This window comes from Vanessa tameamea, chromosome 15, assembly GCF_037043105.1.
Source record: "Vanessa tameamea isolate UH-Manoa-2023 chromosome 15, ilVanTame1 primary haplotype, whole genome shotgun sequence".
Lineage (NCBI taxonomy): Eukaryota > Metazoa > Arthropoda > Insecta > Lepidoptera > Nymphalidae > Vanessa > Vanessa tameamea.
In genome coordinates this window covers 6,693,539-6,721,156 of record NC_087323.1, presented here as the reverse complement: position 1 = coordinate 6,721,156, position 27,618 = coordinate 6,693,539, and the positions used below count along the sequence as shown (strand labels likewise).

Here is a 27,618-nt window from a genome sequence, read left to right as displayed (position 1 = left end):
GTTTAAACGAGATATACATTTTCGTTTCACATGGATAGCGTTCTCATAAAAAATCCTATCATTGTATCTCGCTATCAAATATATATTTTTTCTCGTGTTCTCTTTTTTAATCGGACCTTTTTTATATACTATTTTTTTATTTATTATCTATTAAAGGATTGTTATCTCAAAAATAAGGCAAGACATTATTTATATGAATTTTATGAATGAGGAGATAGAAATGGATCGAGATGTGGGACCCAGAAGAGATCTCTTTCTACTTCATTCTTTAAAAATTGTTGTAGCCTTAAATATTACATAAATAATACTTACATTGAGGTAGACTTTAGAAAGGTAGTTTTCGCCGTCCCAGTTCCACCCGTTGCTCCACCGTGGCGGCGCCCGGGGTTGCAAGTCAGGCGGAGCTAAAGGAGCCGTCACTCGTCGCATACGTCGCCCTCCACTTCTTCTTCTTCTGGTCTTTCTAATACTAGGAACCGGTGACGAACAAGCATCTTCTACAACTAATGAAGCTTCATCTGTCTTGATAACTGTCTTTTTTGAAACAAGTAACTTGACCACCTTCTCGACATTTTTACTTTTAGCTTCTCCGCTAACTTTTTCGCTTGTTAACTTACAACGCTTCGTTGAAGTTATTTCTTTTTCTTTATTATTTTCGAGGTCTGTTTGCTCGACATCATTTACAATTGATTCAGATTCCAATGATTTTGTAACTTGTTTCTTTGACGCTAGCAACTTAACTAACGTCTCAACGTTTTTGCTTTTATATTCTTCATTAGTTTTATCTATGCCCAGTTTGCATCTTTTAGATAGTGCTTTATCTAAACCTATATTATCACCAGGGCTTTCACACGAATTGGAGTCTAGTAGCGGACTTTCTTCTGAACTCTTTTCTGGTTTTTGAGATTCATCCATATTTTCAGTATTTTCCAATTTCTTAGTCACGATCTTGGCTTTTGTACATTTCGTAGATTTTATTGGTTTTGTAATGTCAAAAGGAATATTGTTTTCTATTATATTATTAGCACATTTAATACTTTCTTTATATTCACAACTGTCCTTGATATCAGCATTTTTCTTAGTATCGTTTTCAACCGAAAGATTTGAAATAGATTTTTCTATATTTGTTTCACTTTTCAATAGCACTTCATGGTTTTGGTCCTCTTTTATATTTAAAGCTTCGGTGGGAGTTGATAATACTGACTTCAAGTTGTGCGTAACTTTGCAATCTACCTTGTCAATTTTACAAGAATTTCTATAAGCTAATTTTTTTTCTACAAGTTGACTTACTGCCGCAATAGTTTTCGATCGTACGCCGTTTACAGGAACATTATTTTCTACGATGTTGTTATTTATATTTAGCGTTTTCTTTATATTGCTTTGCGAAATGTTTTCATTCGGTGCTAGAAAAAGTTCAGCAGGATTTAACTTTGTATCTGGTGTATATCCTTTGGCATCTGGCCTATCGATGCTATTTTTCTTTATTAAATTGTCGAGTAGAAGAGCACTTTTAGTTTTAGGTTTCATACATAAAACATTATCAGGAACTGCTGCTATATTCATAAGACGCGGGTCATCATTATTGACCGCCTCAAGTAAAGTTTTTTTAGCTTTTGGCTCCGTAAGAGCTAATTCTGATTTTCTTTTATGTGCTTTCTTGTCACCAGATGATGTTTTCGGTGTTCTTTTATTACAATTCAATTTCTTTTTTGGTTCTTTCGTTATAGTTTCAGTTCGTGTAACATGTGTATGTTCACCAGAAACTTTTCTCCGTTTTTGTAACTTTACATGCTCCCCGATCCCATTTGTTTTACAAGCGTCCTCGAGTTGTACGTCTTTCATTTCTATTTCCAACTTTGGTTTTGAATATCTCCGTTTAACGGCTTTCGCGGATTCCGTAACGTCAACCGCGTCTGTTAAGGCTGTTGTGCAATTGTGCTCTCTAAGAGCTTGCGTGTCTGTTTTTCTCGAGGTTGCATAGGTAGGACCTTCATTTTCTTTTTTAACATCAACCAACGGTGTCGATCTTTCGTCGGATGAGGAAAGATCAATAGGCACGCAAATAGGAGGTGATATGGCGAGAACATCATCATCTGCATCATTGTGATTAATAGCAGGCTGTTGTGGAACCGAAATTAACAGTCCTGTGTCGTCACCTGCGAGTGAACGTCTAGCCATGGCTTTGCCGAGTCGAGCTCGTCGAGGTGCTGCGGGCGGTGGTTGCGGGGCGCACGCTCCCCTTGCCGGAGAAGGTGGTCCTACAGCTTCAGTTGGACCCGGGATGTCAGCGTTTAATCGAAGATTGTCCCGTACGTCGTACATTTCTCGCTTAGGGGAAGCACCACCGATGGTTGGTACTGGGCACGGATGTGGAGCGTCGGCTGCTGTAGGTGGCTCAGGTGGCTCTGGCTCTAAAGGTGGATCCTAAAAAAACATATTTAATTAAATATTGCATTGTTAAAAAACCTATTTTTATTTAACTTAATTATTTAACAGTTATAATATTTATAATAAATTTATATAATAACGTAATTTATATTATAAGAAAAAAATGTTTGTTTATTGTTTCATTAATTTAAATAATGTGCGTATTTGCTATTTTAAACCAACGGGAAGCTTATTTCTAATTATGTTTAATCTCACAAAGCTAAATGATTAGTGGCCGGTTTATTATATCTCACCTTTCCGCTGCCGTGATTGTCGGCGGCAGAGTCGAGTACGCACGCCCGCACCTTCGGTCGGAAGGCGCCCCCGGGCGGCGCGAGGGTTGAAGGTACGTCCGCTGGGCCGCCACCGGTAGGGGCTTTACCAGTAGCGGGCCCAATAAGGACGTTTTTTGGACACGCGTTTAATGGGCACGGGCATCCTCGGTATTCTGTAAAGAAGACGCGATTGAGTTAATTATTTGTCACTTTAAATATTGTAAATGAGCTGCATTATTCGTTAAAAAGGGTGTTCAATTAGCTCCATACATCGACATAGAGGTTTACGAAATCATTATATTGACAAGTTAATTTTATTACGTTAGACACTAACCTACGTAGGGTATCCTTTGAGGTGAATGTTGATAGCATGGTGGCGTTCCATAATACTGCGGTGGAGGGTATGGCTCACTTGCTACGCTTACCATCTGGAATAATATAACATACAAAATGAGCGTTAAATTCATTAGAAACAGAATACATTTGTTACAAAATTGAATTTAGCTTTAACCTGTGCATCAGGTTGTGGAGGTCCCATGTGATAGGGGCCTGGCGGTCGGTAATACCGCCCGTAGCACAGCTCCGCTGGGTAGTACGGAGGCCCGTACTGTTGCAGTACCTGATTAAAAATATATTGGTAAGTTAATACGTATTGTCAAATTTTCTAAAAATACAAATACTTAAAAATTACAAATATTGAATTTAGACTGTCAATTAGATTACGTCTACGGTTAAATTACGGACAAGGTAATGTGTGTGCTAATAAAAATAACGACTGCTATTTGCACATTATCAGTATTACATTACTTTTATATCTAGGTGATAAATATACTCATATATTTTCATTTAACAATGAATATATTTTATTATACATATAGTAATAACATAAAAATGTTATGTTGAATACTCACAGGTGGATGGGGGGCATGGTAATGTGGTGGGGGGTGATATCTTGCAAGCGCTCGCTCTGCGTCTGCGCTGGTTTCTTTAATCAGCGGCCCTGCCGGCTGATAATATCCTGCGGCAAAATATTAACTATAATTAAAACACAATTCAATCTTATTTATTTTAATATCAAAACAAAAATTCGAGGACCATTTCAAATTAAGTATTATATTTAAATTATACTGTTTGTTTGACTCTACAGTGATGTATATTGTATACGTCAGTACCGAGAAATCGGTACATACAATACGAACATCATAAAAAGTTGTTTTTACACGGTTCACCCAAGAATAGTCCTTATTAACATCTTTATTATATATGTATTTTATGTTTATGTATGACTAATTAACTATATGTATTTGTTTAATAGGTATTTAAACATAGAGCTAGCGGTAAGCACTAATTGCGGTAAGTATGGTAGATCGGTTGGACTTTGAATAATTAATTAAGTTTTCTAATATTATAAATATATATAATTTGATAAAATTTAATATTAAAGAATACTGTGATTTAAAATAAGTGTTTTAGGAGTTTTAATTATACAAGTGTTCGTCTAAAAGTCGAATTAAAGCATTCAAAAGCTGGTTTCGGTTATTCTTCGGTTGACAAGCAGGAAAAAGTCACTGTTTTGTTTTGCCAATTTATATATAGAAGGTATTTCAGAGATCGTACTCCGCGGTGGAAGAATAGCAAGCAAACGAAAGTTACTTTTTTGATATAAAAATATATTGCACACATAAGATGTTTACATTTCTTACAGCATTAAGATTTCGAATCCATCTCGTTAGTGAGAGAGTTCATAATTGGAACCCAAATATAGATGAACCTTATTGCCACCACTAATAGAGCTGGTTTATTTCAGAGAATTGTAATTTTAAGTCAATAGCTTAATTGAAAGGTGTGTTCTCTCGAGAAGGTTTTACCGACATATCAAGGTTTCCTCACGATGTTTTTCTTCACCGCTGAGCAAGAGATGAATTATAAACAAAACACATTAATTTTAAACGGCACTTTCCTGGCTTTAAATCCATTATCTTCAGTTCATATACTTTAGCCACTCAAACATCTCGGTTCGCTATTGTATTCAGCTAAAACGTCTATTTCCGACATGTATTGGATAATCATCTCGCATAAAAATACAGAAGTCCAATTAAAGATGGTCTATTTTTAAAAGCTCATTACTTTTTTAAAGAGCAAGGTATATTGTGTACTAAATCAATCAATTAGCGTTAAGTCCGCCGTGCATTTCAATACGTTATCTTTAGCCTTATCTATTCAATAGGGCAATTTATTGCTCGGAGCTAGCCTATCTAGCGTTAATTCATGCTAATTGACCCGGCATATGCTGACAGTCACTCGTTATATGAAATATAATGTCCACTCCATATTCGTAATAAACCCAACCAATGACAATTACACATGCATAAACGTACGTGGTCTTAATACATAATCAACGAAGGACAAGATGCACAAAAATATTTTACAAATGCACAGAGACTATAATATATAATGCCCGTAGCCATTTTAGAGAAGACAATAATTAAATAATTTGTTGAAATATTAATGTAGTTTTATTAAAAGGATCCATATATTAGCATTAATTTGTATTCAGCTTTCTGTTGCACCTTCTTTGTTAATTTTCCTCTCAGTAACTCATAGGTTAATTGGAAGAGATCCCTTACTAGGATACCTAAGTCTTTGCACGTACTCTTTCATTAACTTAGTTTAGTACAGAAACTAGATTTTATGTTTGTATCTTATTTATGAACAATAGGGAGATTAACAACTAATTTAGTTACTTCTAGTGTATCTAAGCAGTCAGGCGACTCAGTAGGCCATCTAATATTAAGTGGTCACAAATTCACAATAGGATTATGTTGACAATTTCTTATACCTTGATTAAGTCTTGTATCGGCCCTGCTGTACTTGTGGGATTTTAGGTGATATGTCTTTTGTACTAGTTCACTCAAATCAGAGCACCGTAATATAAAGTATTGCTGTTTGGTGGTATAAAACCGATGAGTAGATGGTTTAGACCTAGACGAGCCGGACCGAGGTCTAGGTTTTTAAACTCGAGACTCGAGGTTTTTAAACTAGCATGGTGTACAAATAGCTTTATCTAGAGTTACAATTCACCATGTTCCATGCAACTAGGTAGGCTAGTTACCTACCGACCCATCTTATATTCAGTGCGCATGTCATACAAACACAAATCCAATGTTTATTGTTGTACAAGCAATTTAATTGTATGTTATTTTGGTAAGCACACGTATACGCTACTCAAATAGTACAAGCTTCTAATACCTTTAGATAAACTTTATTACATTACCCTCCTACATTAAACATGTAAATATTAACATTAGTGTTAAAAAAACATATTATTCACGTTCAGATCACAAAGAGTAACTTCTCTGAAATTCTATACACAATATGAGCCTTGTGTCAAAGTGAGCACGCTGAATGTTTTGCGGTTACTTGACATCATCATATTGATTGGTTTTCCTTGTTATGTCAGATTTAAGTAAACATGGACTGCATCGATATTTATTAATTGCCCCATTCAGTAAATATGCCAAGATAATGTATGTATTCATGAATATTAATGAATACATTTACGCCTCAATTGATATTATAATACCTATAACGATTTTAGTTTTAGTGTTGATTCAGATTGTCAAAGATTAGATTGTTACATGTTTGGGTCAAATGTACGTAAACATTTAAGATACATTCATTGGAACATCTCGGTCGGTCCCTGACTATAGGGAAAATAAATTATAATATGTATGATAATATACGCGGCATAATTTTAGTCCCATTTCTTATGTATTTTCATTAATATCAATTAATAAATTTGTTTGTTTAATTTAATTGTTGCTTTATTATTACATATGTAGATGATGTGTTATATATCAAAGAAATATTTACATTAGATTTTATCTCGCTTTCGCGGCTGTTTGTTTGTCAACTCAGTATAAATTTTGCAATCGATTTTAAGCTAACTTCGCCAGTTACTTTAAAAATTTAAACATAGCAGAAATTAATATTAATGCAACATTATCTTGATATTTTTTACGTAATGAAAATAAAAACTGTCATAAAGCTGATTTTCAGATGATAAGTACTATAATATTATTTATAACAGTTTGCGCAAATACTGTGTACATCAATAATCATATCCATGGTCTGTTTAGTTAAATAAAAAAAAAACAAATTTCAAAAAGTTTTTAGTGTGACGATGTCGGATGCGGTATCCCACATCCGTTAGACGCAACGAACGTTCTATAAGGAACACCGTATGGTGGTCAAAATGTAAACAACGCTTCAAGGACTAATTAAACTAACAGGCCTTCAGCGTTTTTGTAAAGAAAGAAGTCAGTTGGATAAATTATTTATTTTCGAATATTACCACATTGGGACGACTAAAAAACAAATAACAATAAATGTCCCCAACCAGACAACCAAATTCAAACACGAACATACTAATATATTTCATGTATGAATGTGAAGCTTTTTTATTTATTTAAATATTGAAAAATATAGTACTGTTTATAAGTGTTTGAGCGAATGAGTGTATTAACTGAATAACAATTCCTTATTCAAAAATAATAATAAGTGAACTCATAAATAACAAATAAACTCATCAAATCGCGTTGATCCAACAGGAGTGAATTTTGCGTCAAATCCATAACAATGTTATTTATATCTTCAATAACATCGATCAATTTATTAGAAACAGTTACAAATATTCTAGTAACAAGAAGTAAATATAAACTCATAACATCATGTTTCCGACTCCGCAAGGTCAACGCGCACTTCCTGGGACATAGTCTACACTTTTATAACAAACAAATAATTTTGTTTTTTACTTAATAAAATAAATACAACAGTGTTATAATTCAATTAATATCATAATTTGTCGTTTAATACTTACAGGATTAATTTATTTGTAAATAATGAATACGTTTATGCCCCGAAATTATTTATGAAGACTAGTTACTTAACGGTTTATTTGCGGTGGAAGTCATATTCGGAATTAATAATAAGCTCCACATTTAATTAATTGGTTCTACTTAAAAATTAACAATACAAATTTTTATTGCTTCCTAAATGAATATATATTGATTTTATTAAGTATTTAGAATATATGATTCCTTTAATCGAAATTCGTAATTGCTGTGGTATTCCACATCCGGTTGATACGTGACCTCTTTATCATGGAAAATGTTCCGATAACATTATTGCAACAGAATAATAAAATAAATGATGTTGATAAGAGTGCGTCAAAAGTTTTCACATTTAATGTATGTTTTTGGATCTTATATTGATTTAAAAACGGCCACTCAATGTATAAGGTTTGGCAAAGTCAGCTATTTCTAAATGTGAAAGTGATATTTATTTTAATTACTGAGATGTACGAGACTTAGGAGCTTAGGATCATTTATACTTCCAAAACTCAATTAGAAAATTTAAATATTTAACTCATCTGTACAAAGTAAGAAAAAACTCTTTGAATTTTCTCATCAAGGATATTCTAAAGCTTCTTTCATATACGCTGCAAAGTAGAGCACTGTAGCGGGTCACGCTTTAAAACTTCTTTCATGGAAAAGCCTTCGTCTACGGGTCGTTAATAAGCTATTACTAAATCCTTTTCAACAACTTTTAATAGCATATGAGCAATTATTTTTTATTGCTAAGTAATGTTATAAATACGAAATTAAGTTATGTATGTTTTTAACGCTTTCCCGCCGTAACTACTCAAGCGATCTTCATGAAACGTTGACACACCCCCAGGCGGAAACTAATAATAATATAAAAGTGAAAAAGACAATGTTTTTTACTGATTTATGGAATGCTATAATTAATTATTAATAAACCTTTCAGAGGCGAACCCCTGATCGTTAGTTGATTGTTTCATTCTAATAATGATACGTTTGCCACTTGCGGGGGGTAATTTAGCGGTTGTTAACATTTTCGAATACGCAAATTATCGTATAAAAAATTCCGCTTATTAAACACATAAAATATGAATAGAAAAATTACTAAACAATGAATATTTTTTAATAAAAATTTGAATTGTGACCCATCTATTTTCCTTCGTAAAATCGTAATGCGTGACAAAGACAATAAAAAAAACGCTATTCTTGCAATAGATACAATTTGTAGTCTGTGAAAGTTTTTTTTTAAGTTTAGTTTTTGCAATGGATATAAAAAAATATTGACAAAAGACCTACTTAAGTACGCAACGGTAAGTAGCTTGGGTTGTTACAAATATCTAATTTTCTTGTTATGATCTATGGTTGTAAAATGTTGAGTGTTTGTATTAGCGTAAAAAAAATAGGTACTCTTTTTTAAAAGATATATAAATTTAGTAAATATACGCAAAATAAGAACGGCGTAACTTGTAATTTGAGAATATATTTGTCTACCGCTTATTATATTCACTTAAAAAAGTTATTTGCATTCATAAACTCACATTTACTTCATTCATGATGTATTTAATTTTTAGCTAATTTGTTAAAGTAATGTAAATAGCATGTTTTTATTAAAGTTTAAGATTATATTTATTAATATTTTAAAAATGCTTAAAAAAATTATTAAAAACCGATAGAACTTTGTGCTTGGCAGTTACATAAGTTTTAAAACTGTTTTATCGTACGTCTTGCTACATCATGTTCGATTCATATATGACATTTCACGCACGTTAACCAAAGACCGTATAAAAGTTTAACATATAATTTTATATGTACAAAGTTCATTACTATGTATTTAGTCCAACTAGATTTATCCACAATTTATGTACGTTTTAAAAAAGGTCAGTTGCTATAATAAATCTTTAAGTTCAAAAGGTAAACTATTTAAAGACACATTAGATATGCAACTTTATGTTAAATACAGTAAAGTTGAATTATACTGTAGTTAAAAATTAAACATTTGGTTTGTATGTAACCATAATTTTGAATAACATCCAGATTTGGTGTGTTAAGTGCTAACTAAGGCAACACATATCATATTTGAAGTGAAAACAATATCGAGGCACAATTAAGGCGTACTGCTAACCAATCAACAACATTTTAACGGATACATTCTTGAATGTTACCCAGTTAAGGGTAATGTTTTAAAGTATACTAATACCTGAATTTCAACTTTCTTATTAAAGCATTATTAACGTATAGATAATACCTTAACTCGAAAGCAATACACGCACGTAGCGCAGTTAAGATAAATTTAAGTGTAAGGGACAGCTAATTGTGACGACATGCCGCGCGACGTTCTCGCGACCGATCCGATAAAGGGACTAAACTATTCGAGCTTTATTTTGTGCGTTGGTTTGTACAGTCAATAAGCGAGGTTATTCCAGTTGTTTCCATTATATTTACACAAGCGACCATAGAATTCTTTTCTAAGTGCAGCGTAGATCATTTCTATATAAAAATATAACGTATTATAGCATCATTTTTCCTGTTTATTTTCTGTGTTTTTTTAAACGGATGTTTGATTAATAGGTTAATATTCATTTATTGTTCATTTTTCAATTGTATTTTATATATGTATATGTCCTCATCGTTTCATTTAATATTCCTATTAACAAGTTAACCAGTTCCATCAAGTTCGTTAAATTCATTTTCTCCCCGAACGACGTTGCCGACTATAGGACCTATACCGTTAGATACTTAAGGTAACTTATGTTTATTGTTTGTAAGCTTTCTCTATTACTTGGTCTCGTATTTTTACGACAAAGATATCAGCTACATAATTGTTTTTAATGTTTAACTTTGAAACAAATATTGTATTTCATTTAATAATAATACATTTAAAGTTTATAAGATTGTTGTAGGCACATAAATTATAATTATCAATCTACGAATTATCATACCGAATACAGTACCGGTAAATAAGTTCATAAAATGCTACAAAAAAAAAAAATTATTGTTATTTATTTAGCTTATTTATAGCCCTCAAAATTTATACTAAAGTATATATCCACATATAAAATTAATGTAAATGTTTACGCTATAATATTATTCAATAGATATGATAGGTGATTAGATGAACTTTCAACTATAAAAAGGCAAATGGAAATTGTTGAACAGTCTGTATTTTGACAAGTATTATTTGAATCAAATTGGGAAATATGTTTCATATTTTTACAATAATAACTGAAATCTGTATAAAAACTAAGGAATTCAAATAGGAATAAAGTTTTTATAATGTTAAAAATTATAAAATAAAATTTATTTTAAATAACAAATCATGCGTAACGGCAATGAGATTAGGAATAGCAAGTATACGCCTTAAATAACACAAACGTATAAAATCGTTCCCTATAACAGGTGCAAATATGACATGTTCACAAAATATCTTTATCATAAACACGTCATGATTAAATGTTTATAAAAACTGAACAAATAAATTAATTTCCCAGAAAACCATCATGGCCTATTATTTTAACGTTACGTTTCGCAGCGAATGCACTTAATTATGCCAATGTTACAAATTAATAGCAGCCGCTAACTTATGTACCGATTCATGTGGCGCTCATAGGCCATAACTTAGCCTTTTCCAGCTCATAAATACAAATACCAATAAAAAGACTACCTTTTCACTTGTATATCGCTACCGTGGCTCTAGCCGGTGTAAAGAAATGAAGAAAAAAAAGTGCATTTGAGTTGCAAAAGACGGCCTAAAAGAAGCGGGTGGTTTGCCTTGAGTCAGTGTCGCAGCTGCTCGACGTCTTAAGGGCGGTTTTTGAAGCAGCTTTTTGTACTTATTTATTTACCGGTTTTATTGTACGTTACAGGATCGATTGCGGCGATATCTTCGTGGCTACGTTTTATTGTGTCCCACTGACGTGCTCTAGGTCAATGGTAGTATCTTGGATAAAATTTTTTGCTAGTCATTTATTTCGCACGAAGAGAATGTCGTTCCGTGAGTTTTGTATTCTATATTTTTAAACATCGTTCGTTTTAATATAAGGTAAACAGAAATGGCTATTGTTTGTTATTGAATATAATGTTATACTATAAAACATATTGGCTGTTAATAATAGCAGAGATTATGAATTAAGTAACCTTGTTATAGAATAAGTTGAAAATTCGATTGAATAAACGATGCCGTTTCAATCAGACTGCGTTAAATTTTCTTATGGTGTTATTTATATATTTTAATTCTTTATTTTTGTTGTTGGCAATAATTTTAAAATCAAAAATAATTTAACATTTTGCAAATAGCAAAAAGACTATTTACGTTACTACCAGCTTAACCTAAGTTCAAATAAACATCCTAGCATTATTTTAAAATATTTTGTAATGTTGACAATTTTGATGGTAGATAAATTTCATTTATACTAATGATCAAATCAAGATTAAACCGCTTCAAAGATCTTTAAAAAATTACATACATATAGCCTTGATATTTTTTAAAGACATTAAATTGTCTGTTTTACCATATATCAAAAGAAGCACGAGCGGAGTCGCTGATCTCAGGTAGTATTATTATAAAGTGCAAACTTTTCTTAGTTTGTTCTCCGGTATTTCGGTTTATATGCATTCTCAAGTTTTACGAACTTTCAAACACTTTAAAGTTATCAAATGTAGAGGTTAAAACGTACAATCATTTAAGAGGACTTAGTTTCTTACTGATAATTTTCGTTATGTACTCTGCTTCGTATAAAATTAAAAAATGACACTTAATAAAATTGCGGTATTATATGAGAATACATTTATATATGTAGTTAGAGTATTAAGAGCCTCCCGTGGATAAAATAAATATCTTTATAGCACCTTTATATCATACCATACTTACCCATTTATAAAAATATATAAATTAAATAAAATATGTTAGCATTCTTGTCACATTCCCTTTCATTTACGCGGTCGTGATATAATTAAGGCCTTAATGTTAACAATTATTTATGAACAAGTAAAAGAATAATAATAAAAAGATGTTAAATTAGTTATAAAAAGTTTCGTAAGCACGATAGATACTCGTATGCCCGACGCGGTATGCCATACAACTCCGCATAAATCAATATAAGCTTTCAAGTGAGAACCGCGAAGAAAATAAATAAATATAAGCTAGATAAAAACCACAACCGATAATTCGCCGCGTAATCGGTTAACAAACAGTGAGACCGGTTAAGGTTAACCGTTCAATTAGCAACACGTAGGCTTGCCGCAACCTGCGCACAAATCAAACAAGCCAGATAATCGCTTTCATGAATAGAGTACACTGAATAATAAGCTATATGTAAAACATACATCAATAGCCATGTTAATATTCAACGAATGATCGCTGAGTACAGAACAAATAATATAAAAGAAAACACGAAGGAAGTATCGATATAGATGTTGAAAATCGACTAGAATAGACTAGAATCTTCGGCAATTAATTTAAAAAAAAAGCACAAAAATTATTTAATATTAAAATCTAAAAACTACATTTGCATAGTAAGATTATAAGCATTACCATAGACTGGTGTTTGTAATCGTTTAACTTGCAACCCGGAGTATGCTATTAAGTTTACCGCAAACTGCGCACGAATAAAAATAGCCCGCAAATAATCACTTATAGGCGCAAATAACGTTACTAATAATAAATCTATCATACATGAATGAAAGTCGCATACATTATTACCTCGTAATCGGTAAACAAACATCTGCAACTAGTTCCAACTAACCATTCAATTATTATAGACACGAGCAAGCTATTAGACTAGTAGCTACACTGCGCAAAAAGTGCACTATCATGATCTAAGTGACCGCTGCTAGTAATAATAGCAGAGATCTACTTCACAAGCTCTAGATTTCAGAATTAAATTTGCAATATGTTTTATTATATTTACGCAAATAGGTTTTTTTTATATAAATTGTATGAAGTTTAATTTCAAGAGATTGAGAAAGACGACAGTTAATTAGTCCTTTAAATGTAACTTGGAACTTTTTTTGCACACAAATGGCGCTATTTATGTATATTTATAGAAAATTTAAACCAAATGAAATTTCGTATAACTTTAGAAATAGAAGTTAGTGGCGACATGTTATTTCATTGTTTAGAAAGTTCAAGAAACTTGATCTATCTACAAACGTAGAACCCGCAGGCGGTCGTGTATGATATAATAAATAGGTCTTAGCGAACGAAGATATCCCCTTAAACTAACTTTTCAGTTCAATACATTGTGAAATCATAAGATTCATTTTATAATGAATTATTTGCGTTAAATTGCTTATTAGTAAATTTATTCACTTAAGGCATGGAAAAATAATACAAATGTTGAATAAAGATATTTTAATATACAGATTTAAAAAATATAAATGATATAGACTATGTTTGGAAGTAGTGGTAGCAGCGAGACTAATATTTTCGAGAAAATAACCGGAGCCCAAGTATTATTTTCGAAACGCAAATTTGTAACGGTACTTTCTGTGGTAACTTAATGTTTGGACCACCGAAGTAGATAATACTGGAACGAATCGTAAAAATCCATTGTACAAGCACTTTCACCTATTACGTAACAGAAATCATTCGGTCGGTTATATTCGAAGCTCGAAGTTGACACATTCATTCGTTGTCATTCAATTTCATCACGTAAAATAAATTCTGCCTAGCTTCTCACTGGTAGAATATTTACAAAAGTCAAAAGATCTAAATCAATTTCTATTTTATTGAGCTGACCCATTCGAAATTAATATTATATCAATAACCTGAGATTTAAATCGATCTAAGACCGAATCGATTGAACTTTATCTACGAATCTGTTCCAACTTATTTAATATTTGATAATATTTAAGCATTTATTTTATTTTATTGATGCAATATTTGTGTCCGCGAATTTGTGCGCGTTTGAATTTAACAAAAAGTTATAGTTTTAGCCTAAGTTACTCTTAATTACATCAGCTATCTACCAGAGAAAGTCCCTTCAAAATCGGTCCAGCCGTACCAGAGATTAGCCGGAACAAACAGACAGACAAAAATTGATAAAAATGCATTTGCATTTATATCAATTTTTGTCTGTCTGTCTGTAATAAGCAGTGTAATAGTGTAGTAAAAAGCGATCATTTTAATATTACAAAACAGACATTTTATTATATGTATAGATTTATTCAACACTGCTTACTATAATTTTATCGCTCCTATTTTTTTTATTGAAATTTAATAATACCTGTTCATGTTAATTTCATCCAAAAACAGATCTCTTATTTATGATTCGACATATAAAGTTATTTTACAGTTACATATTTACCTGGATATAATTTTGAATTTTAATTTAGAAGTTTTAGTTTATATTGTTTTTATTAAATGAAATATCTAGTTTTGGATCTTTAGTTTCGAATATTAGTATAAATTAAAACATATCTTCCATAAATCGAATTCCGTATCAGCTTCCGATATTCATGAAATTAATGTATAAATTCGATGCAATCGCGTTAAATAAAGGTATTTCGAATTAATTTAGTTACAAGTTAGGAAATCGAATATGCGTAACCGCAATCAAATCGCATTTGAATTTGTATCTGCGAGTTCCTTCACACTACCTATTGTTTGACCGTGAAAACAATCGCAATCGCCAGTTGCGACTGTCATGTGGCGGGAATATAAAGGCAAAAGAAATGATGATGAATTATGTAACTTTTCTTCTAACAAATAAACGTCGCAAGAAACGCTGCTAATTCACGTAACGTATAATGATAGCTTCCGCAATCGCAGCTATTGCCATAACGTCTCCTTAATTAGAACATTGCAGAAAATTAAGAAAATAAATATTAGTTCAAATCTTCATTTGAGAATTTGAATACACAGTATCGTTTGTTATTAGGAAAGAGATCGTCATATTTCAATTATTATTAGCGAAGTAAAAATAGTATTAGTATAGAACACTTGTTTTCAAAGGTTTTTATGGTGGCGCATCCTTATTTGGAATGGATTAGAATTTACATTTAAACAGTAAACAGAACTTTAAAATGGCGCTGGCTGCTTATGCTGTTTTGGGCTGTGTGAATGAAAGAACTTTCTTTTTAATCACGAATGTTGAGTGAAAATAACAAAACGTTGCTAGGCGCCGAATGTAACATGAATACCGCTGTCTAGACTGACAATTTTTTTATGTCGACGTTTGAAAAAATGCATACGATATCTGCTGCATTTCATTTGTATTTAAACGATCTATAAATGGAGCATCGAACTTGCTACATACTGTTTATATAGATAAAAATATTACTTAACTTAAAAACGAATGTAATATCAAAACAATACACTATTTAAAGTAACATTTATCAATTTAAAATGATACCTCTATTCAATAGAAACTTCAGCGCCAGCAATATTTAGTTTATTCCAAATTTCAATTAGTTTATAATTTAGGTTATAATGATGAACAGTCGGAAGCGACTGCGTCGAAAGGGGAAGGTAATGGTTTTGAATTTATATGAAACATATTTAAGTTATAGCCCGTATTAGCACAACAAGCGTGAAACAACTAAAGTGGCATAACCACTTGTTACACGGTCCCCTTCTAACCACCGTCTATATGCTATTAACTCTGTCAATATTATTCTTGTTTAATAATTATGTGTCAAACTAAAGTATAGGGAATAATTACACTTGTTTTAGATGGGGACGAGAGAGCATTAAACTAAAAATAATATTAAACCGTACAAAATGCATTAGCAGACGTAAACTATTCTTATTAAATTTTTATATAATAGACGCTGGTTAATGAAAATATCCTATCGTCGTGGTTCGTAAGTATTTTATGGTTTATCTTAACCGATCTCTATGGCAAATTTAATCGTATTTATTTGTCTATGCAATTTACATAACTAGTTCTGACATAGATGTTTAATTGAGTTCTGTTTATTTCTTATAGAGAGAAGCAGTTGTATCCAAAATTAAGTGGTACATGATATATTTGTTATTTCAAAAAATATACCTTGTCGTATATTACGCAGAAAATTATAAATAATTTACACGATAGAACTTGAAAAAGAAAATATATATTATAAGAATATTAAAATTTTGTTATAAGGTGTATTTTTTAAACAATAAATTAAGCTTCACAGATAATATTTCATCGATAACCCCACGCTGTATGGTATATACCATTTTTGCCGCCACTAAAATGTTCCTTACAAGGTGATTAGACATTAAATGCTTGAATAGTCAATGAAGCATTCTACAATTTTTATTAGCTGCTGTATGAGGAAGAAGGTACTGTGAGTTAAACGTGTTGTATTTTTTGCTTTTAGTCCTTATTGTTCTGGCAACACGGAACATTATTCACCGTCAAGACAGTCTGTATGTAACGGAACATTTGTAATACTGTAAAGAGCAATAAATTTGAAATAAGAATTGCGCATTAGATCCTGTGGTATTTCGTTTAAACAACAAATTCGTAAAAAGGAACGATAAGAATGATGGCAAGATTGCTGGTGCAGACATATCTGAAAACGAGATATTTGAAGTTAAATTTAAACTCATATTTACTTGCAAATATTGTTGTGTTTTATTTATATATAATAAAAATACAAGTATATATAAGCTTTACCAATAAATGTTGTTAATACGTTTTAACTGGCCGATTAGTTGGCCAATAACGTCTTCTTTTTTCTAAAATAAAATCAATGATGACAGAAAGAGAGAAATAATATAACTAAACAACGCATATAAGGTAGGCTCTTAATAAATACAAGTGAAATAAGTTTTTATTAATTATTATTGAACAGTTCATAAATAGTTATTGCAGGTTTTTTCCAACTAATTTGTTATTAAAATAATAGTTTGATAAATTGCAATGGCGGAAATATTCCGGGTTTGGTCAAAGTCATTGACCTCAGAGATGACGTAAACGAAATAATGATTCTCTTACACAGCGCTGAATGAGCTGTGATAATGTTATTCATGGAAACGCCTTAATAAGTATTATTAAACGTAAGATAAATATACTTACCGTAATTTTATTTGAACTAAAATATTACATAATTATCCATTTACAGAATAATATAATGACTTAATTTTTTAATATTAAAGTAAGTTGTACTATGTTAAGGAATAACAAAATAAATCATTGCTTTAATTATGCGTGTTTAAAAACATAAGATTTAAATATCTAATCTTGTCATTATAAAGTATTATTATTTTGCTTAAAAACATTGGCATGAAGAATATTGGTGAAAATTTAAAATATTCGAAAAATATTACTGTAAAGAGAAAAAAAACATGAAATGCACTTAATAAAAATTAATTATATGGTATATTTTTGGTAAGGTTTAATTTTGGGTGACGGAAATTTACAAAATTGTATCTATTTATAGTATAAATTAAGAAATACAGTATAAAGGAAAATTTATAATTTATAGTTTGTATAGCTTGATAAGTTTCAGGCATAGCTAAGTAAGCTGATCAATAATGTAATGTTAATGTTCCAGGCTGGTAAGATCGCTTTACGCGTCAATATAATGAATTATTAATATTTGTTGTCTGATTATTATGAATTATTGTATTTGTAATAGTATCTATTTTAGAGACATAATATTCATTAAACCTGATAGTATCCATGCCAACTGTATGAAAATTTATAATGACTGAAATATATTTTAAGCTCTGTATTGTCGCCATTAATAGATGGCTGTTTCTGAATGACGTAATTTCGCGCCATTTTGAATGGAAATCCATGTTTATTTTTTGCATTCAAGAATGCTAGAGTCAAAGATCGTATTTGAGAGGTCGTTGTCCCCAGATTAGTTAGACACGACGAATGTTCACGTTTTTTTTTTATTTCGCGGCTTTTTGCGGTGCTCGCGTGCGTTACCCTTTCTATTAAAGTTGGATGCATGTTTCAGCAAAGTGCTTACACATCACTCTTAATTAAAACAACAATAATAATAATAAAAAACAGCTAGGAAACTACTATAAATTATTTTATTTCAATTAAAAAAAACAATAAGATGAAAAATATTAGAGCTTATAAAAATTAGACCATAGATTGATTTTTATTGCTCCTAAAGAAATGAAAATATATGTATAATATAGTATCCCTTATATCGAATCCCTTTCGTTCCTTTAATCAAATCAAAATTAATATTAATTTATAACAAGGAAACAATTTATTTAAAATGATTTATTCAAATACAATTACGAAAACCGACTGAAAAGGCAATTAATATTAAATAAAATCCGAACTTTAGCACAGCGTTAAAACAATTAACACAAAAATAGCTCCTATGTCAATATAGTAAAGTGAAACGTAAGCAAAAAGTCGGAATAATCAACAAATTCAGTTCGCACATGTAAGCTGATAACATAAATCGGCACGGCTCGTAAAAACAATGAAATGATCGCGTTTCGCGGAAAACGCTAATAAAAGTCGTTCGTTGAAGCGAAACAACTATACAGTACTACGTGTAGCCATACTTTGATCTGATCTTGAATAATTGTGATTAGATTTTGAATCGATGATTTTTCTTATATCATTTGTTTATTTATCATTTGACATCATTTTTAAATTTAGATTTTAAGTTATCTTAATAGAGCGCTTTATTTAAATATTCAAAACAGCGTATGTAAGAGATTATTTAATGAATAAATGTACTATAAGAAGCAATCCTCTTTGACTTTGGTTAGTTTATCAGATCGCAAATCCCGAGGTCCTGATTCAGTTTGACCAGTAAAAAGTTATTGGATTTTTCTCTTAATGAATTCTCAGTACCCAGTAGTTGAAAGTTGGCAGTATTTAAGCTTAGACAAGGAAAGAGTTCTGCGCTTGCACCGCGACTTCTGTCCTTTTGGATTTATCTGAGATTAAGGGAATAAAGAGTGCTTGCAAACATGAGCACTATAATATGTCTGGTATAATCTAAGTCTCCGGTCAGGAGGACATAAACATCATGAAGAGAGAAATCATAAATACATTTTATAATGAGAGCGTTTTGTAAAGCGCGCTAACATTGCTACAATACTCGCTTGTTTTCAAAAATTAATCTTTCAATTCACCGATGCTACAACGAAATTGGATTTTAAAATTGTAAAAGTGGATGCGGTTCATTTTGATTTGATTTTATTATACTTTATATTTATAAATCAGGTAAAAAATAATTATAGTCAATTAAAAACTAAGTATGTCGTTTGTCTAATGAAGTTTTTACACGCTAACAATATTGTTAAAACTTTGTAAGCAAACGATGGACATTTAATTTCACACGGTAAATATACATTAAAATGGATGCAATTTAAAATGGCATTCATAAATAAAGCGGATTGGTTTGTGCGCACCCTTGTGACCTTGAATTGTCGAGGGTTGGCCCCCAGATAGACTACAAGTTGCACTGACTACGCGATTTTTACTTAAATGTTTCAAAACAGAAAGAGATAGAAAATGAGAATGTTTTAATCGTGACGCACCGCTTACTTTTTATATGAAAGTTTTTGTTGAACAATTGGTCTGTATGTATTTTCACTTATTTATGTAAATTGTTGTAGTTATTTTATTAACTTATTATGATTTATTTTAAAGCTTTACTACCAACATAACAGTAAATACATAGACATATGAATATAAGAGAGATTACTTTTATACACTTTGCGTTCCAATTAAAACTTTAATGAAAAGAACGGAAGAGATCGCTTGATATTATTACTATTGCCTATAGTTTTATATGTAAATACATATGTATACATATTATTAAATCAATGTTAGACCGTAGTGTGTATCAGTATTCAGTTTAGCCACTGACGAGAACATAAACAGCGGAAAATGCTCAAATCAAAATAACGGATATAAGATCGTTCAAATCTGTTCGTGCAAATTGACTTTCGTGTATTGTGGAATGGGTATTTTTATATTTTAAAAATGTAGTTATTTGTTTTTGTTTTGTCAAACGTCAAGGTCAAGCGTATATATTAGTTTCAATATCGAACCTAAAGAACCAACTTAAAATAATACAGTTCGTATGTTTTATTGTTAAATATATTTTAATGAGACATAGTTAACTACGTCAACACGTCACGCGTGGATTGTAGATATATGTTTACATCGTTGTGATGTTTGTGATTGTGTGTGCTTTGATATGAAACTTTTGCGATTTAAATGTGAAGAACTTAGCTAATTCTTATTATGCTATAAAAGGACATAAAATATCAACCCGCCTCGCCTGGTCGTGACCATTTTTATCTTTTGTGAACTGTTTGTATTTTTAGGATTTAAAATGTATTCGCTTATTTCAAAAATGAACTTTCATTACATAATTGGAAGACTATGAATAATTTGTTTAGTTTTGTTCAACAAATGATAAATATTCAAGGCTCTTTTGGAAACTTTGATTATGTATTCTGAAACATCTAAAATAGATGTTTCGTAATATCATAAACATAAAGTCTATAAGGATGATTTTCTTAAGGTATTTATTTTTAATAATATCTCTTTCGAATGAAAATAAAGTTTATCAATAACTAAGTATAATTTATTCAACGTGGCCGACACCTAATTAACACTTTAATCAGAGATTTCGCGTCTTAAAAATGTTTCGTATTGTAAGATGGTATTCAGTGTGTGTTGTATTTTTCATTTTTGTTTTAACTCAAGTAGCAGCTTCGGAGTGTGATTCATAAAACAATCACGAATCGATTATCACTCAATCGACACTCTGTGTGCCAAGAATCATGGCCTCATTTTCGAATAGTCTATAAGATAGTTCAGATTATTTTTTCAATATTTCTCGGTATGCTTTTGTTTAATCTTAAAAATATATTGTTCCTCACTCTAGCAATTATATGGAAAAAAAATGTGAAATGCTTCTCTTTGAATTTTATATACAGGTTATAAGGTTTTACCCAAATACCGCTCAGATCGGGTTTATTTGATTTTGTTTTTTTTTAAAGTTTGTTAAAATCATCAAAACATCGCCCCTGTCATACTATAACAAAGTACGTTTGTCTGTATAAAAACACATACAATTTTTTATTGTTAGTGTATATCTTGATTTAATGTCCATAAAAAAAACTGTTAACAACGTTTTCAAATATGTATCGAAAATTGGACATTCAGGGATTCAAAGATGGTTAAATTAAACGTACGGAAAAGCGCTGGGAATTGTTCGAGTTCACCGTTTATTCCTACAAGCCGTAAGCGGAAAAGGAAAAATATTGGCAATACGGAAGCATTTTCGGTGCTACGCGATTGAGCTATGAATAACTCAGTTATGTATGGATTTAGAACTTGATTCAGACGTTTAGGAGTCTTGGAAAGTGTTATGGAATATTCTTCACGCTTTTCACGATGCAACTTAAAGATAGTCTTATGATGAATATTGTTGTACTTATCTTTAGTATAGTTTCTGAACGAAATTAAATTTGGCATGAAGGTCGATTACGTCATAGAATAGGAAAAAGGATACTTTTTTCCGCTTCGGGGACCCAGTGAGTAACGGCTAGTATTACACGTGCGTTGGGGAGTTAGTCGATTCACTAACTACGTAACAGAATATCCAAACATTTTTAAATTTCAGTTTCGATTTATACTTTGGTATAATCTTATATCCTTTCATTTGTTTATTGTGATTGTTTACATATTTTTAGTCATACCGTCAAAACACCTTGAAATAAAGTTAAATAGAAACTTCTAAAAAGTATTCCGAATACATACAAAGCAAATTCCGTATATCTAGCGTCGGTCAGTCGCGACTTCACGCAATGAGATCCCGAGGCGCCGGCCTGTCCTACATCGCAAACCAGACGTTTGAGTGATCGCCCCACTGAATTATACCTACACATCACATGGAAATAGGACTTGATGCTTTGTGACCCTTTTATTTACATAGAGTCTTTGGTTTGTTCAGCCGATTTCATCGCTTGTTTACGAACTGTATAAAATGTTTATTGAAATGAGTTAGCATTTGTTGTAATGGATAACTTTTAACGTTATGATATTTTGCGATTATATTTTAGTAGGTTACGAAGATTTATTGACGTCCACAACTCGCTGCATTGGTTTTATTCATTGTTTAACAATTAATAACTGAATAGGGTATTGTTTTTCATTATCCATTAAATGTTTATTTATTTGATTATGTTTATTAATGATTATGTATTATTAAAATTCTAATAATTTTTCTAATGAATTATAACCGACCATATAAAGTAAACCGTATTATATGCCCTATTTAGTAAAAAAATTATAAGTAATCAATAAGAGGCTTGTTGCCGAGTATCCAGCTGTGATCGTGTGACAAACATGCAATTTTTTACATATGTAATAATTGTATGATAACTAATTGACTTCCATACCTAAAGTTTCTTATCATAATTCGTTGTAATTGATTTCGATGATAAGACTGCTTGTTTTATTAGTAATTATGATTATCAATAGAAATCATTATTGTTACCGCCGTTTGTATAATCTTTAATTTGATTCTTATAATTAAATAAAAAATAATAAAAATATATAGAGTTATAAGTACTTCTATAAAGAAATAATATTATAATATCAGTAAATATATATATATATATATACACAATAAGAGTTATTCTGTAAGAACATACTTGAAACTCATTGGCGAAAACGATCGTGTAGTCTCATGATCCGATGAGACGACAACTAAACTAGAAAGAGTTTAGGCGCGGGATAACTTTACGTATTTTACGTGCTTTCCGAGGCACGGGAGTGTACATACTTCCAACTCCCAGACTCCGTTACTGACAATTTTCCGATAGAATATATATATAATAACTTTTAAGCGTCTCAATCTGATAACATAATTATGACATGTATACCATCATCACCACTCAAAGTCGGTTTAACACACAACGTTTCACAAGTGAGTTACAAAGTGAGTTCTTATAGAAATAATATATAGAAGTAAAATGTATATAAAAATAACTAATAAACGGTAGGTATTAAAAGGCTACAAAATTTAAATAACAGTGAATAGTAGCTCCTGAACTACGAAGAACAATATATAAATAAAGTTTATTCTACGAAAGTGCTCCAGTAAGGGTCAGTGAATGCTTGTACATGTGTCAGCATTGCATTAGACACATGCAGATTAATTTCCTCTCGTTGTTTTCCGTTACCAGCGAGCACGAGATATATTACAAACTCGAATAACCACGTGAAAACACATTTGTGCTTGCCTGAATTTAAACCAACGATCTACGTTTAAGATCCTCAAGTGACATCTGCTCAGCTATATCAGATCACAATTTAACTGCAAATGAAAATTATGTTTTGTTAGTTGTATGAGCGGTGTTATATGTTAACATACACTATTGAAGGATAGTCACAAGCAGTTCCAATTATAAAATTACCGTAATACAATTTTAAAATCGTTTTGCAAATGTTTAGCAGGCCAGCTCTGTAAACTCGTATTTATACTAGAGCAGTTATTTCAATCAACAATTTTTCCTGCCTCCAAGTTCTACGAAAGTAGGCTAATATTCACTTCATCCAAGTTGTCAGCGTAAACACTATTGTGCTATTTGCAGTTCATTATGCGGTAACAGTCGCAGTCCGCAGATATAACTGATTCGAAATGCTGTGCGAAACGGACGTATGAAATGTATGAATTTAAAACAGGTTCTTCGTTTTAATCATGTTCATGTAGGCCTGCTTCCCATTTCATTATTTTTAAAACATTTCTTTAAATATTTGTTTAATTATTGCTAATATATGTACATATGTTTGAGATCAACGCAAAATTTATCACGACGTGTCACGAATTGATATTTATGAATATTGAATTTATTCGAAAATATTTTTTGACTCTATAACGCAATACCGCAGAACTTTTTTAAGCTTGCTGTTTAATAAATAACAATCATTTCGAAAAAAAACACTTAGCCAAGTCGTATGTCTCAATAATCACATTTAAATAAAAGTTAAAAAATGTGGTATTGTTTTTGTAGATAAACTTTATTGTAAATAATTGATTTATGAGGTAGTATTTACTGATTTTCTCGCGAGTTTTTCTGGATTGACTCATTGACATTCAAACTGTACAATATGCTTTTAAGGACCTACTTAATTAAATGTAATTTGATGTTATTTGATAAAATTTTATATTCATTCCCTAATATTTATATTTTATTATTACGTATTTCTTTAGGCGAGGCTTAAGTCATGCACTTAAGTTAAGGAGATACAGTTTTGTTTTATAATTCTTAGAAATTCGCCGTTGCTTGTAATAAAAAGTATCCTGCATAATGAGCCAGGATGCCAAGCCATGCTAACTTTAATTAAAATCCATCAAGTGGTTCTTGCGTGATGCGCGTGACAGACAGATATGTCTTTTTTTAAAGATATGTCATGTACTTTCCATTTGCAGATACCGATATCGAGAGAATGGTCTCTTCTGCTTCGACGTATTTATATTTAAGGTTATTTGTAATAGAGAGTCGTTTGAAAAGCAAACATTGGATATAAATCAGGATGAGATTAAATAGTATATTTTTGTGATTTTTCATTGGTATCTTAATATAATGTGATTAATTAAAAATAATTATAAATAAAACGTGATAAAAAATATAACACAAAATATAATAAAATACAATTAACAAATAACCCATTGTCTTGTTAGTTCTGTTCAAATACATTATGTAATAAAAACTACGTATCTATTTCCGATATTTACGTCACTATTCCGTAAATGTGTTGTTAAGCGCTTATTACTTCGCGAATACTTAATTCGCGAGTTTTCATAACGTTTAATGTTTGTAATTAAGCCGAAATATTATAATATTTTATTAAGGCGAGCCGCTTTTTTTTCCAACGTAAATTACTCGGTAAGCAAATTTACTTATCGCATTGTAGTCGGAACTATTATATTGTTTTATGTTTTTCACGGTCGCGAACGTTTACACAAGTAAATACCAGAAGAAAAATAATGATGTTATTATTGCATTTTTATAATATGGATATATTTTTCAATACTTTGTTTTACATATTGTATTGAATAATGTTATATTTTAATAAAACTATACATAACATTGCTTATTTTAAAATATACATAATTTTTAATTTCAAGAACCATTTCTTTATCAATTTTTTTTTATTTTGCCTAGTAATTTGGTAAAACTTATACCAAATAATTTATAGGTATAGGACCTACAAATCCCATGCATTATTAACACCACTAATATATATTAGAATACATAGTAGTAACATTGGTTTAGACTAGAGGCATTAGGCACGAGGTGCTCTAGTTTGAGCCTATCTGTGTTAAGGGGACACAAAGGCCACCGACCGCTGTCAAAATTACACCTCATTTCTGAGTAACTTGAACTATTAAGAGAAAATTGCGGTTTTAATACAAATATCTTAAAGTGTTTTTGATATTTAATAACTTTATACGGTTTCTTGTTAATAAAGTTGAAATATACTGGGTTTAATCTTTATTGTAGTATCGTTTTAATACAAACAAAAGAACAATTACATTTAAAAGTGCACCATCGTCTCATTACTTTAATATGATAAATTATTACATTGTTAATTTAACGCCAAGATGACTTAGTAGATAAATATTTTTATCATTATAAACACACGTTCAGTTCCGGAATTACTTTAGAATTTCCTATTTTGTTTCGTATCGAACGATAAGAGAAATCTAGAGGCTTTGTAATTTTGTAACATGAACCAGTTAGTTATGCGAATTATGAATATTGTAAAACAAAAATAGATCTAGTATAAATATTACATATATTTTTTTAAAGTATAAGTATTTAACGACTGACTCCCTATATCTATACAATAACTTTTATGTTTGCTAACAATTTTTGATAGTAAAAAGACCAAATTTTCGAGCGATCTTATACGGAAATGTTGTAACACTAAGATGGCCTGAGGTAATATATTCATTTTAATATTGAGAACTAAACACATTTGATGAATATTTACTCCCGAAGTTTTGTTTTATATGAAATTTGTTGATATTTATTCTAAATCAAGTAGGTATGTTAAGTTAAAACGAAGATAATTATTATTAACCTACTAGTTAATTACATTTTCATCTTTATTTATCCGATAGAATACTTAACATTGCTGCTATACATGGGTCTAGTATTGTATTTTATTACTTTTATGAGAAATTAAATCATTTGCTGTGAGCAAGTGTACCGCCTTGAGCTAGATTCTTATATTTTCCATAATATGCTATACATTAATAGTACCATAAGGACATCAGTATTTTTTAATAAGAGTACATTTATCATACAAGTCCTTTCAATATTTTTTGCAGCTGCTTAATGTGATGTGTCAATTTTATCCAAAAAAGACTATAAAAAGTATTATAAATTCAAAGTCCGCGTTGAAGTGCCAAATCCCTGACGAGCCACGAATTTTAAACGACGACTTATTGGTAGATGTCGTCGCGTCGTATTTTATTGAGGTAATGTTCACATCGTCCGGGCAAGGACATTCGGTTTCATCATTTAGGGAACTGACGGGACTTGTGTCGTCACGTGTCAAGACGATTGATTTTACCGCTAAAAATAGTTTGACATTTACTTGTAATAGAGGTTACGCTTTGTATCTTTGAGATGTGACGTTCTTGTTTCACGCCCTTTGTGTATATCAAAACCGGGAATTTTAATGTCTCTAGTGTGTTTTTGTTGCTGTCGTAAAAAGTTAATTGGTGCTAATTTACATCTTAGTTAAGACCAGTTTGATGTTATTAGCAGCGATATGAGGTTGTCAATGTTTTTAACATTTAACGGCTATAAATTCCGTGCTAGCAGAAAGTATCCGTTAATCGAGAAGAGCAACGATTAATATTCAAACCGAAAGTTTTATATCTTAATTTAAATTTTAAGTTTGGAATTATATTTAACAGGTGTAAATAGTAAAAGACTTCAAAAGAGGTTTGATGTAATGGCAGCTACATAATAGTTGCAATTATTAGCTAAAAGTGACTATAAATAAATCTTAATCTTGTGATTGTGAAGTGGCGATACAAGTGCTTGTAAGAGTCTACTTGAATAAAGTATATTT

The 27,618-nt window shown here is 30.9% G+C and overlaps 1 protein-coding gene across 2 annotated transcripts in view; it reads right to left on the bottom strand.

Annotated features, from left to right (window-relative positions):
- Positions 1 to 27,618, bottom strand: part of LOC113399027 (uncharacterized) — a 190,739-nt gene that overhangs the window by 4,300 nt on the left and 158,821 nt on the right. For both annotated transcript variants that reach the window (XM_064217162.1, XM_026638029.2), the window contains 5 exons: positions 3,614 to 3,720; positions 3,214 to 3,321; positions 3,037 to 3,130; positions 2,682 to 2,875; positions 313 to 2,424 (listed from right to left, as the gene is read on the bottom strand). In XM_064217162.1, the coding sequence (XP_064073232.1) occupies positions 313 to 2,424; positions 2,682 to 2,875; positions 3,037 to 3,130; positions 3,214 to 3,321; positions 3,614 to 3,720 (2,615 nt within the window). The remainder of the gene's footprint in view (positions 1 to 312; positions 2,425 to 2,681; positions 2,876 to 3,036; positions 3,131 to 3,213; positions 3,322 to 3,613; positions 3,721 to 27,618) is intronic.